Source organism: Lepus europaeus, chromosome 11 (genome assembly GCF_033115175.1).
Source record: "Lepus europaeus isolate LE1 chromosome 11, mLepTim1.pri, whole genome shotgun sequence".
NCBI lineage: Eukaryota > Metazoa > Chordata > Mammalia > Lagomorpha > Leporidae > Lepus > Lepus europaeus.
Window position 1 is genome coordinate 105985964 of NC_084837.1, and position 17576 is coordinate 106003539.

General features: G+C 57.0%; 2 protein-coding genes across 7 annotated transcripts in view; both read right to left on the reverse strand.

Annotated features, from left to right (window-relative positions):
- Window positions 1–632: 632 nt before the first annotated feature.
- On the reverse strand, window positions 633–3406 carry RPS17 (ribosomal protein S17). Its single transcript, XM_062206305.1, has 5 exons — window positions 3291–3406; window positions 2877–3028; window positions 2667–2772; window positions 2356–2421; window positions 633–759 (listed from the first exon to the last, which is right to left on the reverse strand). Exons 1-5 carry the CDS (start codon window positions 3291–3293, stop codon window positions 679–681), a joined length of 408 nt encoding a protein of 135 aa, XP_062062289.1. The 5' UTR covers window positions 3294–3406; the 3' UTR covers window positions 633–678.
- A 744-nt stretch (window positions 3407–4150) lies between these two features.
- Window positions 4151–17576, reverse strand: part of CPEB1 (cytoplasmic polyadenylation element binding protein 1) — a 115945-nt gene continuing 102519 nt past the window's right edge. For 4 of the 6 annotated variants that reach the window (XM_062206309.1, XM_062206308.1, XM_062206311.1 and 1 more), the window contains 8 exons: window positions 15971–16223; window positions 14018–14131; window positions 13652–13741; window positions 12725–12861; window positions 9285–9483; window positions 8059–8153; window positions 7564–7644; window positions 4151–5554 (listed from right to left, as the gene is read on the reverse strand). In XM_062206309.1, coding sequence (XP_062062293.1) covers window positions 5444–5554; window positions 7564–7644; window positions 8059–8153; window positions 9285–9483; window positions 12725–12861; window positions 13652–13741; window positions 14018–14131; window positions 15971–16223 — 1080 coding nt within the window. In that variant the 3' untranslated portion in view covers window positions 4151–5443. The remainder of the gene's footprint in view (window positions 5555–7563; window positions 7645–8058; window positions 8154–9284; window positions 9484–12724; window positions 12862–13651; window positions 13742–14017; window positions 14132–15970; window positions 16224–17576) is intronic. The other 2 variants (XM_062206310.1, XM_062206307.1) reach the window with 1 other exon arrangement.

Here is a 17576-nt window from a genome sequence, read left to right on the forward strand (position 1 = left end):
AAATGCCCACCCACAGAGAGCCAGTGAATCAGACACCCACCCAAAGGGCATTCTGCAAAATGACTGCCCAGGACTTCCCACACTAGGGACACTATGCAGGAAACCTGCTATCGACTGTGGGCTGGGCCACTGTTACCCTTGATTCACGGCTGGACTGTGGTTATGTAAAGGCGTGTTGTTCTTAGGAGGGAAGATCCTGAAATATCTGGGAGTAAACGGGCACATCTCAAACTTGTTTAACCTCCAATAGGCCAGAAACAGTGACCATGATAAAGCAACCGGGGCCAAATGCGGACTGGCCAATCCGGGCAGACACACACCAAGGTCCTTGTCTGTGCTATGCTTGCAACTCTGAGTTTGTAATACACAGATGCAGTCCCAGCCTGCCCTTGTGCGCTCCAGGGCGCAGAGGGAGGTGAAGCGACCCAGCCAGAAACCCCCCCCATTATAGACCCACGTGACTCCCCTCCAGGCTGTTCTCACTGTTGGGGACCCTGCTAACAGGGCATGGACCTCGGGAGGCAGCTCCCCCACGTCCCCGGCTGCGTCCCAGGCACCGTCAGGAGGGCCCCACAGCCCCGGTCCCCTTGCGAGAACTCCCGCTCTCGGCGCCAGACAACACAGGCAAAGGCTGGTTGTCCCAAGTTTATTGAAAATACGACAGCAAAGCAGAAAGGCTCACACGGCTCCACGCGGCGTTTTGAAGTTCATCCCCACTGTGGGCTGCGTGACCTGCAGGTTGGACAGGCTGCCGAAGTCCTGGAACAACAGAGGGACCCAGTGAGCACCATCTGGCCGAGCTGAGGGGGTCAGAGCAGCACTACCCCCCCCCCCCGCCTGGGGTGGGGCTGGTGGGATGAGGGCCCTCTCCTGAGGGGCCCGGCCGACACCCCAGGCACCCCCTTCCCGTGGCTCCTGAGCACTCCAGACACCTGCGCTGGGTCTCCCTGAGCAGCACCCCCGCTCCTGCCTGTCCAACCTCAGCAGCCGCCTCCAAGACACTGCCAGGGCGCATCCACAGCCAGCCACTCAGACTGGAGGGAAAAAAGCCATCTCTGGTCTCCATGTAGACTTTCTTTTTAGAGAACTTTATTTGTAAGGCACAGTGAGACAGATCTCCTCTGTATGTTCACGCCCCAGAGGGTCCTGACAGCCATGACTGGAAACCCCACCTGGGTCTCCCAAGCACTTTCACCACCACCTGCTGCACTCCAGAGTGTCCATCAAGAGGAAGCTGGAACCCAGGCACTCCGGGATGCGGGGGGGAAGCCCCAGGGTGTCCTGGGCACCGTGTCACATGGCCATGTGCCCACCCTCCCTAAGGACTTCATCAACGACACACACAGCACTTACACCAAAGCCCACGATGCCACCGGGCTCCTACCCCGGAACCCACTCCCAGGACCAGCCTGCGGCCTGGAAGCACCTCTAATCCCATCAGCACGGGCACAAGCTCAAGGCCGGCCCTGCAGCAGGCCCGGACCATGCGGCGAGGGAACAGGACCCCAGGGCCCACCATGTGCCTGGAACCTAAAGTGCAATTTGGTCCTTAAAAAGACCTGACAGTTGGAGCAAAAAAGCTGCACACATGACAGCGGTTGTTTCGGTTCGGGTAAGGACCCGCAGATCCACAGCAGGCGCCGGCGGCACCGGCAAGGGGATGCTGAGGCCGGGCCACAGCTGCACGCGAGCTCCCGGTTCTCAAGTGCTTCAATCTCTTAACCTCCCAACAACCACAAAGATGGGAAAACTGGGGGCGAGAGGTGTAGCCCTATCCCTTATCAGAGCGCCTGGGTTCAGGCTCTGGCTCCTGGAAGTGGCAGCGACAGCTCAAGTAGTCGGGCCCCTGCCTGCCACATGCAAGCCCAGGACTGAGCTCCTGGCCCCAGAATTTGGCCTGGGCCAGCGCTGGCCGCTGCAGCCACACGAGAAGTGACCCAGCAGGTGGAAGCTCTAACAGATTCACCAAGAGCCTGCTGGACCTCAGAGCCCAGGCCCTGTCACCCAACCATGGCCCTGCACACGGCCTACCGGCACACACTGAACCCAGACCAAAGGAGAAGTGGGGAAGACAGAGCCTGGGGCGCAATGATAAGAGCAGACAGGAGAGGCCGGAACCGAACCTTCCCGAAGCCACAGCAGAGGCCAGCGGATCTGGGAATTACCACCCTGCAGCCAACACGCTCAGCGCCACCTTCAACAACCAACCCATGTTACAGAGCTGTGGACGGGTGCCCAACTCAGCCACTCCCTGGGAGCTGTGTGACCTGGAGCCCGGCTAAGCGGGTAGCTAGTAGCACTACTAGGAGGCGGCTCCGGATGGCATCCGGCTCGGCGAGCGCAGCCAAGGCTTACCAGAAGCTTCAGCATTTCCTTAGTGTCAGGATCTACTTCAATGATCTCCTGATCCAGGGCTGAGACCTAGAAACAAAGACAGGCCCCGTATCAGTGAGAGCGCGCACCTCCCCGCACCTGTTCCCACTGATCGTCAGATGCGTGTGTACAGGGGGGCGAGCCGTGGGTGGGCAGGACCGAGTCCCCCCCAAAGGTGAAGTCGGCCAGGCAGACCCCAGGAGGCCGGCAGCAGCTCTCGGTAGCCACAGGTGGGCACGCGGCGGGCTCACCAACCCGCTTCCCCAGCTGAGCGCGAGGCCCAGGAGGCTCACCTCGGGCACGTAGTTGTCTCTCCGCTCCCGCTCCTCCTCCTGCAGCTTGATGGAGATGCCTCTCACCGGGCCCCTCTGAATCCGCTTCATCAGGTGCGTGACATAGCTGCGCCAGACCCTCCGTGAGCGCGCCCGGGGGCGGCCGCAGCCCCCGGCCCGGCCCCCGGCCCCCGCCGGCCGCGCCCTCCGGCCCCCGGGGCCCCGCCTCACCCCGCGATCTTGTTGCGCAGCTTCTTGCTGGGGATGATGGCGATCTCCTCGCACACGCGCTTGTTGGTGTGGAAGTCGTTGCCCAGGCGGGTGTAGTACTTCTCGATGATGACCCGGGCCGCCTTCTTCACGGTTTTGGTGCGGACGCGGCCCTGCGGGCGGCAGAGGACGGGAGTCACCCGCGGGCAGCGCTAGCCGAGCCAAGCCCCGCCGGCCGTGGGCTCGCGGGCCGGGCCTGCCCGGGAGCAGCGGAGTTGGGGCGGACGCTGCGGGACCTGCGGTCGCCAGCGGCTGCAGGTGGACAGGGTCGCGCGCGCACCCGGCCCGGGGTCTCCCCTCCGCGGTCAGGGATCACGGGGAGCTGTGGATGGGGGACGATGGAGCTGGATAGCGCCCTAAGACCGATACACCTACCATGTTGGCGGGTCCTGAGTGAAAGAGGAAACAGGAAGCACAAGAGAGGCCTATAAAGCGCAGGCCAGAAAGCCGCTTCCGCCCAGCCCGGGGCGCGCGGAGCCTGCTCGAGCGCACCACAGCGGCCCCTGGCGGCGCGGGGCGGAAGTGAGGGCGGTGCCCCGCCCGGGTGGGCGGTGCCCCGCCCGGGTGGGCGGGCCGACGTCGGCCCCGCCCACGGTGGGTGGGGCTCGTCCGCTTCCGCGTCCCGCCCGCTCCGCCGGCGTTCGGGGCGGCCGCGAGTCGCACGCTCTGTAGACCGGGAGCGGGCGTCTCCCACACTCTGGGCAGTGCGGGGAGGACTTCCAGTCCCTGAGAGGCAGACGGGCCCACGGCCACGGAGACGTGTGGAAGTAGGGGTGGCGCCCGCTCCCCAGCCGCCGCAGAGCCTCGTCCGGTCGGAGCGGCGGCTGCGCCCGGCGCCCCGTGTGGGTGTCCGGCCGGGCCCAGCCCAGCGCAGCGCCCCCAGCCCGCTGTCCGGCCCCGCACCCTCCCCGGACTGGGCGGAGACGGCGGGTGGGCGAGGGCAGCGCGCCTCACCGGACAGGAGGGTGGGAGGCCGACAGAAGGGCCCCGCCCCCAGTGGCCGGGGAGACCCCCCGCGCCTCTCAGCCGGGGGCCTCAGACCTGCTGCGGCCCCCCCAGGCCCCACAGGCCAGCTCTGCGGGCCCGTGAGGAGTCCGCGGGGGCCGGCTCGCTCTCGCCGCTCTCGGGAGTCGGAGGACGGGACAGCGAGGTGGGGGAGAAGCCCCCACCCCCGGGCCCGCTCCCGCCGCCCCCGGGCCCCCACCTCAGACAGACACGGACCCAGAACTCTGCTGCAACGTGTTTATTATGTGCCAAAAAAACTACACCACAGCTTACTCCACGCATCTGTATATACTACAGTGAGGTAGAGACTTCACACACAGCTTCACAAAACCCACAGAGTAGCTGGGATCTGCGACAAGGCGACAGCAGCTCAGCGGGGGGTCATGACACTGGTTCTTTGGCACACGGCTTCCCTAAGAGGGGCGAGTATTTAAAAAAAAAAAAAAAAAAGGAGAGTCAAGTTTTCAAATTCCAGTAGCGGTTCAGTCAACTGCAGCTGTGGCTCGTACATTCCTCAAATGAAAGAGGTCGGAGGGCACTGCCCGCTCTCAGAAGGGCCGGGAGCCTTCGTCCACCCCACCGAGAAGCAGCCCTTTTTTTTTTTTTTTTTTTTTTAAGCTCAGTTACAAAAGAAAAAAGTCCTGTGAGTCTGTGATTAAAAACTTCTATCAACCCTCCCCCGACAAGTGCAACTGAAGAAGGTGCGAGAAACCATTTGAAACTATGTACAGCAGCCGCTCAAATGCCCTTTATCGGGTCCAGTTTCAAATAAAACAAAATTTTTTTTTCTTGGTTGCAAACGCTTTGATTTGCAACCGTGTGAAACAGTGACCAGTAGTCCCCAGACACAAATTTGCTATAATGTTAAAAGCTGCCAGGAAAGAAAAAAATCTCTTGTTCCAAATGACTTAAAAACTGTTTTAAGGAGTGTAAAAAGGAACCGGTAAAAACCCTCGAGCGTAAAATATGAAATATGATTTTGGTTTAAATGAAGAGCAAAGTCTCCTTGTTGTTTACAGTAAAAAACACCAGCTGAACACTCAGTTTATGCCGTTCAGGTGGGGGTTAAATAATGGAAAGGCACTGTATGGCAACTGCAAGGATGAAACCAACGAGACCTGCGCGTCATCACCATCAGTATTGCAAGGAATGTAAAAAAGCGCTTTAATAAATAGACCTCTAGATGTGGGCGTCCGTGTCAACACCTTCTGGACACAGTCTCTTTTTTTCTTCTTGCTTTTCATCAGCAAAATGAGAAACTAAAATCTGGGAAAACTACAGAGTTGCTTGGAGGGCGAGCCAGAGGGTCCTTGCTCTGGCTCACCCCTGGAAACAAAACCCGACGAAACTCATTGTGCATTAATTAGTGCAGAAACAAAGACAGATTCAGCAAGTGCAACGGTGACTATGAGTTCCCTTGTCCTCGGGAAGCCAGCTCCCTGGTCGCCAGTGGCAGGGTGGTGCCGGCCACCACAAGACCTGCCAGCCTTGGGCGCCCCGGCCCCCGGGCAAGGCCGGCTCCTCTAGCTGGCCTCTCGGTTCTTCTGGTTCCGCATCAGGGGGCTGTGGTGGCGCAGGCCCTCCATGCTGTGCCGCCAGTGCCAGCAGCTCCGGCAGAAGTACTTGAAGCAGACCTGGGTTGGAGGGACACAAGGGGAGAGGTCATGTCCACGTCAACACCGGCTACAGACAGGGTCCCTGGGAGCTCACTCACCCCGACCATGGTCCTCCAGGGGTGCACAGAGACCGCCAGTGTCCCTCAGCCCCTCTGACCACTGCACCAGCTCTGCCCTGCCCTGCCTTTCTCACCGCCGACACAGAGCTGCCGTCAGGGCTGCTCACAGGGGGCACAGTTAGGGACATGCCAGCGGCCAACAGCAGGCACTGGGCGGCCAGAGGTGACTGGTGGGTTCCACCTCTTGCTGGCTGTGTACCCTCAGGCAAGCCACTAGGCTCTGAGCAAGGTCCTGGAAATGGAGATCATCTCTCAAAGATCCAGAAGCCCACCAGGGAGGGCCAGAGCTACCCAACGACCCAGACTTCCTTCACACTCTTCACAGGGGGCCCTCGGCGTAACCATCATCTACCTCCCCCGAGATGGAAAGCCTCAGCCACAGCATCACAGAGAACCAAGCACAGCGGACTGCCAGTGTCCTCGGAGGCCGTCCGCTGGACGAAGCGTGGTGCACGACGGTGACGGACACCACAGGGCCATTTGTCAGTGGCAACCTCAGGCCCTCAGACTCGGCATCCACGTTTCAGTGAGGCCCTTGGGTGACGCGTGTGTGCGTCAGTTTGAGAAGCACAGCCAAGCACGTCCATATCCGTGCCCCACCACCCAGAAACACTAAACAGGAGACGGCCACGCTGCTTTCTGCCTGCTGACGACAGCCCAGGCTCAGTGTCAGGGCAGTCCAGGGGCCCAGAGGTCAAGGACAGGAGTCCCTGAGCACAGATCAGCCAGCCTGGGGGGCCCAGAGCTAGAGCAGTGGTACTGGCTCAGTGTCAGGGCTGTCCAGAGGCCCAGAGGTCAAGAACAGGAGTCCCTGAGCACAGATCAGCCAGCCTGGGGGGCCCAGAGCTAGAGCAGTGGTACTGGCTCAGTGTCAGGGCGGTCCAGAGGCCCAGAGGTCAAGGACAGGAGTCCCTGAGCACAGATCAGCCAGCCTGGGGGGCCCAGAGCTAGAGCAGCGGTGCTGGCTCAGTGTCAGGGCTGTCCAGAGGCCCAGAGGTCGAGGACAGGATCCCTGAGCAGAGTTCAGCCAGCCTGGGGGGCCCAGAGCTAGAGCAGTGGTACTGGCTCAGTGTCAGGGCGGTCCAGAGGCCCAGAGGTCAAGGACAGGAGTCCCTGAGCACAGATCAGCCAGCCTGGGGGGCCCAGAGCTAGAGCAGTGGTACTGGCTCAGTGTCAGGGCAGTCCAGAGGCCCAGAGGTCGAGGACAGGATCCCTGAGCAGAGTTCAGCCAGCCTGGGGGGCCCAGAGCTAGAGCAGTGGTACTGGCTCAGTGTCAGGGCAGTCCAGAGGCCCAGAGGTCGAGGACAGGATCCCTGAGCAGAGTTCAGCCAGCCTGGGGGGCCCAGAGCTAGAGCAGTGGTACTGGCTCAGTGTCAGGGCGGTCCAGAGGCCCAGAGGTCGAGGACAGGATCCCTGAGCAGAGTTCAGCCAGCCTGGGGGGCCCAGAGCTAGAGCAGTGGTACTGGCTCAGTGTCAGGGCGGTCCAGAGGCCCAGAGGTCAAGGACAGGAGTCCCTGAGCACAGATCAGCCAGCCTGGGGGGCCCAGAGCTAGAGCAGCGGTGCTGGCTCAGTGTCAGGGCGGTCCAGAGGCCCAGAGGTCGAGGACAGGATCCCTGAGCAGAGTTCAGCCAGCCTGGGGGGCCCAGAGCTAGAGCAGCGGTGCTGGCTCACGGTTCTGCACCCGGACAGGCACTGCCAGGAGCATCCCAGGCAAACATCAGAGTGCCAAAGGCGCAACGCAGCCAGCTCCCCAGAGCCCACAGCAGGGCCCGGCCTGACCCCTGGCGAGCGTGACTGCTGCCGCCTCTGCTCGCTTGACACCAGTACCTCAGAACTCCAACCTGGCCGCGTGAGCTGTAATCGAGGACGGGGGCTGCCGAGACACCTCCTGGGCCCAGGGGACTCACCTGATCGCGACAGAAGAAAGGACCGGGCTGAGAGCCGCAGATGTGACACGGAGAATCCTCCAGGTAGGGGTCTATCTGAACCTGCACGGAAGCAGAACAGGAAGAGGAGGTGCTCTCCTCACCAGGGAGCCGGGGTCAGAGGGCACCACACGTGAGGCACCACGCTTGCCTGTTTGAAAGGCAGCTTAGAGCAAAGAGACTACGCGCACCAGACACAGCCATGCTGGCGGCTCGGGCGTGCAGGAACCACACGCTCCTGCCTGCTCACCTCAGTGTACTGCCCCCAGCCCTCCACCACTCAGCTACAGGCACGTGTTCAGAGAGGTCAGGTCGGTTGAGATACCGGACTTAGCGAGGCCAGAAACCAGCACACTGTGGGGCTCAGACCCCTACTCCAGGACCGCCCAAGCCCTCGCCTCAGTCCTTCACAGCTCGGCTCCCTTTGCCGAGCAGCCCCAGCCCCTCAGGGACACCAGAGCAAGGCTGCCCACTCACCTTCTTGGTGAACTTGGTGGTTTTGATCTCTACAAAAGCAGCGCTCACTGCTTTCAGGTAACTATGTTGGTTGTTGAAAGTCACACGACCAGACCCTAAGGACAAGACACGAGCTTACCTTCCAGCCCAGTTTTCCCAAATGCCTCGCTCTACCCTCGGGAAGCCGTTTCTCTACAAGTGCCATCCAGCAGAAACACAATGTGAGCTACGCGTGTGCTTTACGATTTCCGGGTAGCCACATGGGAATACAAAGTACTGGGACTTTCGTAATGTGGTTAACCCAGCACGTGGAAAGTATCGTTTCAACAGGTAGCACCGCCTCACTTCCAGCACACCAATGGCCACATTTAGCTGGTGGCTACCGCATCGGACAGTCCGGAAGAGACCGTGTTGGCATGAATCATGGAGTGGAAAGGATGGGTCTCCATGGGGAGGGAAAGGGTTCCTCCGGCACAGTAAGGTCACAGGGCTCAGAGTGGAGACCAAGGGAGCACAGCTCTGTGGAAGGCAGGCCCACCGGGCCAAAGGCAATCGAGCCAGACGCAGTCCCAACCTGCACCGGCTGCCCCCGCCTCGGAGGCCCCGGTGCAGCACTGATGAGCACACGGCGCTCCTTCCTGACCAGATTCAGCCGTGGGGAAATGGCTTAGTCATGTCTGGATCGGAGAGCTGGCGCTCTGCTCCACCTCCAAAGCCCACCATCGAGATCACTCTGCCATGACTGAGGAACTGACCTCGATTCTCAGAAGGGCCGTTCAAAACCCAGTGGTTGGGCCCACACTCTTACATTGGGATAGCACTGGCCGAGGCTACACTGTAGCCCATCATCCAGAAAGCCCTCCTCTGGCCTGGCCTGGTTTTGGATCCTAGACAACGCCAGAGTCTAAAGTATTATTAATAAAGCAGAGCAGGCAAGTCCAGGAAACCTTGGCCTCTTAGTAAAATCTCTATCTGTCTCAAAGTGGTCTGGCTGCGCACTCTGGGCTTTCAACGAGGCCCCTGCTTCGTCCTTCCTTCCCACCACCTCCCAGTCTCCAGCCACCCTGCCTCAGGTGCAGGAGGTGCAGCTGAGGGCTGGCGACCCGCTGGGAGATGCTACACTGCTGCTATGCGCTGATCGGGAGACCTGGGTCAGGTCTCTTGCTGCACTCCCGTGGGGAAGGATCACAATCTTGGTCTACTCCCAGGAGCCACCCAGCTTTGCCACACAGAAGTGGGACACTCACCAATGGGATACTTGTGCTTATCTGTGTCAATCCCAGCATACACCACTCCCCCAAATAGGTCATTCAAGATGGCCGCCAGGGCCTCCGCGTTGAGCATCCCATGCAGAGCGCCAACAAACACCGTCCTGCTGGGGTCAAGCCTCTGAGATGGGCTCCGGACGAAGTTGCTGTCAGCCAAGACCCAGGGGATCACCTGCACCTGAAAACCACCCAGAGGTGCATCAGCATGGCGGAGCCACAGGGAGACAGGCTCTGGAGATACTGCAGCAGCTGGTCCTGCACAGCACTGGGCAGGCAGAGGCCCCAGGCAGCCCCTTACCCCTAAACAACTAGAGCTAAGCCTCTCAGTCCACAATGGTGGAAGTTACCACCAGAGCAGCGTTTGCTCACCCTTCAGTACAAGCAAAAAAGTACCAAGCTGTCAAGTCCAGGAGCCACTCTGTCACAATCTCCCACTGTGTGGTTACAACAAAGGGCCGTGGGCACGGAGGAGCAGGGAGCACCACATGGAGTCCGTGAGAAGGGAAGGAAGGAGTCCCAGGTAATTGGAAGGCTGGAGGGGCTGGCACTGTGGTGCAGCAGCATCGGTGTGCCTTGGGTCCGGCCACCCTGCTGCGAATCCAGCTCCTGCTAACGTGCCCAGGAAGGCAGAAGGTGGCCCAAGTACTTGGGTCTGTGCCACCTCGGTGGGAGACCTGCTTGGAGTTCCAGGCCCTGGCTGTTGCAGTCAATTTGGGGAGTAAATCAGTGGCTGGATGATCTCTGTCTCTCCGCCTTTCAGATAAAATAAACAACAACAAAAAGGCCGGGATCTGGAAGGACAATACAGATACTCGTGGTATCTGCACCAGTTACTGGCCCACCAAGGCTCCAGAGGGCTCACGACAGGGGCAGGGGCATGGAGAGGGTGTGTGGAGCATCATGCCCAGAAGACCCCGGGAGCCTTATAGTCCCACGGGGCAGGAGATGACCACGTCCTCTGCCCCAAATCCCAAGCCCAAAACAAAACCTAGTGTGGCAGGCAGAGGCGGCCACCACAAAGTGAGCTGATCAGCGAGCTGGTTTTGGATGGTTAGTACGGGAAGACCTTAAGAACTGCACTAGGTTATCAGACATAGGAGGACACACAGGAATAGTTCTGGGATTCTACTGTACAACAGGGCAACCATGGATACATATATTTCACTATTTAAAAAAAAAAGAAGATGGGATTTGGGATGTTTCCACTATAAAGAAATACTAAATGTTTGAAGAGATAATCAGGTTTTCCCTAATTGGACATTATACAATGCATACATGTACCAAAACATCACATAGTACCCTATACATGCATATAACTTTAATATGCCTGTGACGCCTTTTTTTAAAAAAGCTTAAAAAAGATAAAAAAAAATTCTTGAAGCAGGAAATTGAGCTCTGAAGCACAAGCCAGCAAGGAGGTAAGACATCGATTCCGAGGGCAGGACAAAGCTGGTGAGGACCACATGGCCCTGGCAGGTCCAACAGAAGGGTCTGCAGACGGCAGACTGCCTGGACGTGGGCGGGGGGAGTGGGACTGAAGGGTTCCAGTTCCAGTTTAGCGTGGCCTTGGGATGAGACGGCCTGGCAGAAGGCACTAGAAGACAGGAGAGCCTGTTTTGCACAGGTAGCAATTTGGGATTACAAAGCAGCCCAAGGAGGGTCCCCTGCTGGAATGGGGGCTCAGGAAGGACAGGAGGCCAGCAAGGTGGGCCTGGTCAAAGGTAAGAGCAGAGACGACGACGGGAGGGGGTCAAATCCTGGCTGAGGTGGTGGTGGTGACAGTGGGAAGAGGAGTCGGGAGAAGTGGACAGTGTGGAGCCGGGGTACCACAGGTAAGCCCTGCGAGGCAGGGACGAGGAGGAGGTCACACTCAGGACAGGAAGCTGTCAACAGAGGCGCTGAGGAGAGAAGGACGCAGCAGCTTTTGACCAGTCTTGGAATCCACAAAGGTACGACTGCTGAGCGCCATGCAGCAGGGGAGACGGGAGCCGTGCGCCACTGCGGTAGCCAGAAGGTGCCCCCGACCTGTCCCTGACACAGTGTGAACAATATGGGACACGTCTGGGAAACAAGGGGTCAGCACAGTTACATGGGTCACTTGGTTAAATCTAATGTGAGCGTCCCAATTAAATAGGCTATTTTTTCCCTATACTTTTTTTTTTTTTTAAATAGAGTTTGCTTTTCAGGGTGAAGGTTCACAGTAAAACTTAGCAGAAAGATTTCTCATATTCCTCTGACCCCTGACACGCGTGGCCTCCCCCACTGTCCACAACGGCCTGCTGTTGTTCCGAACCAACCCTACACTGACATTTCATTACCCCCCAAAGCCCCTAGTTTATCTTAGGGCTTCCCCCTGATGTTCATGGTACAGCCATGTGCTGTGACACGTGTCACGTGTCTATGGTGACAGGCATCCACCACTACAGTGTCCTATAGGACAGCTTCATTACTCCCAAATTCTTAACGCTGTGCCCGTTCATGCCTCCCTGCACACACCACGCCAGATGCCGAGGCCAAGGAAGAGAGCCATGTGGCCTCTCCCACCCTGCTGGGGGAAGGACTGGCTGGGACAGGGTCTCACATCACCACTGCTCTCCACCCCCGGACAGACACGCCCAGGTCACAGAGCCAGGCTCTCCTGGGGGCACTCTGCCAGGGGGAGGCAAAACACTGGTCTTTGTACTCCAAGCAGGCATCAGCTCCTGTGTTATAGATGAGAAAGTGAAGATTCCAAAACAACACATCCAGTTCAATGTCACAGAAGTGATGGGCTCTGGGATCAGGTTCAAGAAAACCCAGCGCTGACGCTCTCACAAGTGGTTCTGATGCTGCCTCTAGAGACACCTAGGGGACCTGGGTAGAGCGGAGACTCCTACACTCTGCCTAGACTGACTTGGTACATCTAGGGTGAGACCCACGATGCCGGGGACCTGAAAGACGGATGCTAAAGAAGATGTGAGAGAGAATCATACGGAGAAGATGCTAGAGTGATAAAGCTCCAGACGGGAACGGGCTTCGGGGGACTCACCCACCGGGCTGGCAGCCAGAAGGTGCAGCCCAAGCGCAGGACGAGGGAGAACAGCTGTCGCTGATGAGGGAAGGGCAAGCAGAGCAAGGGGCTGCTCTGCACGTCGCCCTGAGGACAAGCGCAAGTACTGGGTAGACCGAGAGCGGAACAGGACTGGGTAACGGTCTGAGCTCTGTGGGCAGGCCGTGTGCACTCCATGAAGGCCCCCAGTTTTATTATTATTATTCTTCTTACACAATTGAGAGAGCACCACTGGATTTATCGTGGAGCAGGAGAGCAGCAGCTCACTCAGCAGGAGCATCCCTCGCCTGCGCCCTGTGCCTACCCCGCCCACGGGAACGCGGTGCCTCTGTGAGCCCGTGACCACGACCCAGGACACAGCAGGTCTCACCTCCTTGCAGCGCATCCTACGGCTGGACATCTTGAAGTAGTATTCACTGGGACCATCCGGGCTCAGCGGGTCATGAGAGCAGGCTTGCAGCAAGGCCCGGACGTACTTCTCTATCTCGAAGACCAGATACACGTACCCTACGCCCAGAGAGGACAAACCGCATTAGCATCCCTCGGCGGCCATGCCAGCTTCACAGCAGGGTGTGACTCCTCAGAGAGGAGGCCTTGTGTGCAAGGTGCACGTTTTCCTACTCCTGCAACGTCCTGGTGGATGGGAGCACACGCTCCGCCAGATGCTGAGGCCAAGGAAGAGAGCCGTGCAGCCTCTCCCACCCTGCTGAGGGAAGGACTGGCTGGGACAGGGTCCTGCGTCACCACAGCTCTCCACCCCTGGAAAGAGATGCCCAGGTCGCAGAGCCAGGCTCTCCCGGGGGCACTCTGCCAGGGAAGGCAGGTATGGCTTTAAAAGCCTACTTATCTCACTGGTTCAGTTCAGGGAAGATGGGGCAGGGTGAAAATAGCACCTGCTCCTTTCTACAGGGAAGGGATCTCATTTCAGACCAGTGAGGAATCAGATGTTTGGTCCTCTTTCCTGCAAACTCCAAAGGGATCTCAGAATCGGGTCAGGCAGCAACGTAACTGGCCAGGAAAGCTTTTCTAACATACAACTTTGAGGGGAGCAGTGCCGTCGGGGTCCAGGTTTGTAGGGAAGTGCACAAGGAAGGGGGTCCAGGGGTGGCTCCCACTGCAGTGTAGGTCTGGGCAGGGAACATTAGCTCAGAAGAAGCAGGGATGTGCCAGGCTGAAGAAGCAGCACCCGCGTCACCAGCATGCGCTGTGACACCCCAGCACCCCTCTGTGCAGTTACGTACTAGGGAGGGGAATAAAAAAGCTCCTACCATGTCTTTATTACCTTTAGGAATATTACCTTTGGGAGGACACCGGGGGTGCTTGCCATCCTTACCAGGCCACTCCACACTCAAAGAGCCAAAAACACGGAAGGTGTTAACCAATCCAGCTGCAAAAGATGTTGAGGAGAGCAGAAGCTGAGCACTGGCCCACCAGGAAAGGCGTGCTCAGACTCCCCAGTGCCACCCCCTCGGGCTCAGCCCCCTGAACAAGGAGGTGTCCTGTGGTCTCAGGTAAGACACAGAAATGCTGAGCCTGCAACACAGGCCCCCCCCCCCCCCCCCCTGTAAGGCCAGGTGCTCATCTGGCCTCAGGGCAAGTTTCAGGCTCTTGAAAGACAGGCCCCACCTTCAACTCTCGGAGCCAGGGTTCAGAGACAGCTCACCTTCTGTAATATCCCAAGGAACACCTCCTAGGAACACCTTGCAAGAGTAGATGGGGTTCTTATAGTTCCGAGGGGGAAGCTGGCCACTCCAGGTGCAGGTGGCTTCGTTCACAGCTTTGGTCCAAGACAAAGAGAGAAACAGGGGTTCAGGGAATCAAGACCACCAGCCCCTCCTGGGATGAGCCTGTTCTGGAAGAACCAGACCCGCGACTCTGCTGGAGAGCAGGGAACCTTACTTAGGACACCAATCCACTCAACCCAGATGTGGTCATCGCAGTTCACACCATCTGTCCTAAGTAAACGGAAAGAAACACCAAAGCAGACATACAGGGTACAAACTGTCAGACCCCAAGCTATGTTCAGACACGGAATGGTGTGTTAGCTCCAGAGCAGTTATCTAGCTATTGCTTACAGCACTGATCAAATTTGTAATTACTTGAAAGTGAACAGCAGTTTTACATACAACGTCCAGAAGCCCAGCTGGTCCACATGAGCCCTCTTCCAGTGTTCACATGAAGAACGTCGCACTACTTTTCTGTCTGGTCTGGTCCCGACGACAGAAGTTCAATAAAACCACCACCAGCGAGATGAGACATCACTGCTGCTCCCCCAGTCCCAGCTCCGGCTGCCGGAGCCAGGGCACAGCACAGGACGGATGCCGGGACCCTTCGTGCTAACACTGTAAGGCGGTGGGTCTGCCCAGCTGCGACCACTTCCCAGTGATGCCACACACAAGTCCCCCAGAACCACTCTGAAGCTGGCCTGACTCGGACACCACATGCATAACCCTTCTTGCTGTATGAGCTGGGCACCGTCTGTGTGGCCTGCCCTAGCTATTTCCAGAGGCCTGCTCTTGGGGGACCAGCTCGGCCTTCTTTCGTCGTGTGCCCACTCAGTCTGTCTTTCCAGATCAGAGCCCTGCCTCAGAGGGGAATGGTTGAGCCCGGCCCGTCTCCCCTCCTCCCTCAGCAGAGGCAGACAGCCAAGGCAAGGAGCCATCCCCTTCACTCAGCCCATTCTCTAAATTGGGCTCTGTTAGCAATACTTCATGACGAGAACAGAAGGCGACGTCTCACGGGAAAGCAGCGGCACTGGGGAAGGCACAAGGCTGAGCCGCCACAGCCGTTAGGGAAGCAGGCACAGCTCTCTCCAGAGAGAACAGGATCAGGACCAGCTCTGTGAGTGGCCGGACAAACTTGGGCCTACGGAGCAGCGGCCATTCCCCACGTCATCAACACAGGACCTCAGGAGGTGTGACCGACTGGGCATCTCCCGGAAGGATTAGCATCAACAACTCACCCTGGCACACTTCAAAAAGCTCGTGAAAAAATGGAATTAAAAGATATTTCTTTTGATGCAGAAAAATCTGAAATCCATGCATAATTTTTTCACAATTACCGATTTCAGTTACCTTTCAGAGACCCCTCCCAATAGGTCATTTACTTCCAAGCACCAGTGAGAGGTGAAAAAGATTTGATATGTGTTAAACAACAGCTGCAGTGACCGACCCTTAAAGGCTCCTCAGAAACCCTGGCAAGCCCGCGGATGCAGGCAAATGGACCACCCAGACCCAGGAGGCACTCCCGAGCGTGTCAAGCGGAAAGCCTTGGGGAACAAAGCCACCTCCTGCCTGTGTCTGAACAGGAAGGGAGGGGGCAGACAACATTCCCGAGGACACCCTCCCACGCAGCCAGACTCCATGGAAGAGCACAAGTGAGCGGTGGTTGTGACACCATGTGCTGTGGCATGGTCCTCGCACCAGATCATCTCCTGTTCTTCTCCACTTGGCCTCAAAGCTGTTCGTGGGTTCGTTCCCATGAACACTCAGTCCTCAGAAGTGGCTGTTCTCTGCACATCTGGTGACTTCACCATGCAGCTAAGCCTGTGCCACCGTTACTTCCTCTCTGTTCCCAGAACGCGGCCGCAGGCCACATCAGCCCTCGCCACACTCACCTGCAGCTTGCCGGTGCAGCCTGGCCTCTCTCTCTATGCTGAAGGGGTCTTTCGGAGCTTCCAGCAAGTCCCAGGATGGCCACACAGAAGCTCCTGGCCATCTCTTTGAAGCACTGGTTGGGGAGGGAGTGACTGCAGCGAGAGCAGCTTGCTCTTGGTCCATCCGGGACCCGACCCCCATCTTTAAAGGGTCTCTGGGACCAGCTCCCGTCAGAGACAGGAAGGGCAGAGGAGGGGAAATTCGAAGGCTGGACTAGGGGAGGAAAAGCAAGACATATTTTTAAAAGATGGCTTTGCTATAAAGTAATAATCACACTGTAGAAAATTATAAAAACACACATTAAGAATTTGATAAGTCATCTATGACATTCTCCTATGCATTTTGAGAAGCAGTTTTAGTTATACTGTTAAATAAGGTCTCCAAGAGAATTTTTTCCTATTTTTCCCATAGTGCCAGTATTTATAACAATTTTAAGAAATCATATCTAATTAGGGAACAAGCTACATCTCACTGGCCCATTTCCCTATTGTTAAACATTTAGCCACTGTACACGTTTTCAGAATCATCAGTGTAAGCAGACTCATAGAATGGCAGTTGTCCTAAACAGCACTCTGGCCTCAGAATCAGCCCTTAAGGCATTTGGATCTGGCTGAAGAGCCCATGAGAGTATTTTAGGCATGGAAAGCTAAAACACTTGGGCAAAAACAAAACAAAACAAACCCTAAATGAGATCCCAGTGGAAAGAATGGGGCCATCAAAGAAGGAGGTACCTTTCTATGAAGGGAGGAGAGAACTTCCACTTTGACTATGACCTTGTCTATATAAGATCAGAGTTGGCAAACTCAAAAGGATTCCATAGCCTTGGCAACCCATGACAAGAGCCTACGGTTATTACTGACGCCATAAACAAGAGTGTCAATTTGTTAAGTCAACAATAGGAGTCACTGTGCACTTACTCCCCATGTAGTATCTCTGTCCTTAATGTGTTGTTCAGTGTGAATTAATGCTATAACTGGTACTTGAACAGTACTTTACACTTTGTGTTTCTGTGTGGGTGCAAACTGTTGAAGTCTTAATATATACTAAATTGATCTTCTGTATATAAAGATAATTGAAAATGAATCTTGATGTGAATGGAAGGGGAGAGGGAGAGGGAGATGGGAGGGGTGCGGGTGGGAGGGAAGTTATGGGGGGGGGGAAGCCACTGTAATTCAAAAGCTGTACTTTGGAAATTTATATTTATTAAATAAAAGTTAAAAAGAATCATCAGTGTAAACTCAATGTCTTCTTCACGTTCTGTCTTCCTGGCCAGATCCCTGGAAGCAGAATGCCAGGACGCTCTCCGTGAGGGCCCGGGCACTATGAGAAATGCACACGAGTCCCACTGTGGGCTCATGTCAGGGTTTTCCATTCTAACTGGGGCGGGTACACTGGTCCCTCGTAGCCTTCAAGTAGGGTTATCTAAATACCCATTTAAAGCGAAATCCCAGAGCTTGGTCAGTTGTGAGGTAAAATTCCAAGCCTGGAGACCACACAGCATGCACGGCTGTAGACAGGAATGTGAGATGTGTGAGAAAACTGACACAGGAGTCCCTACTCATCATG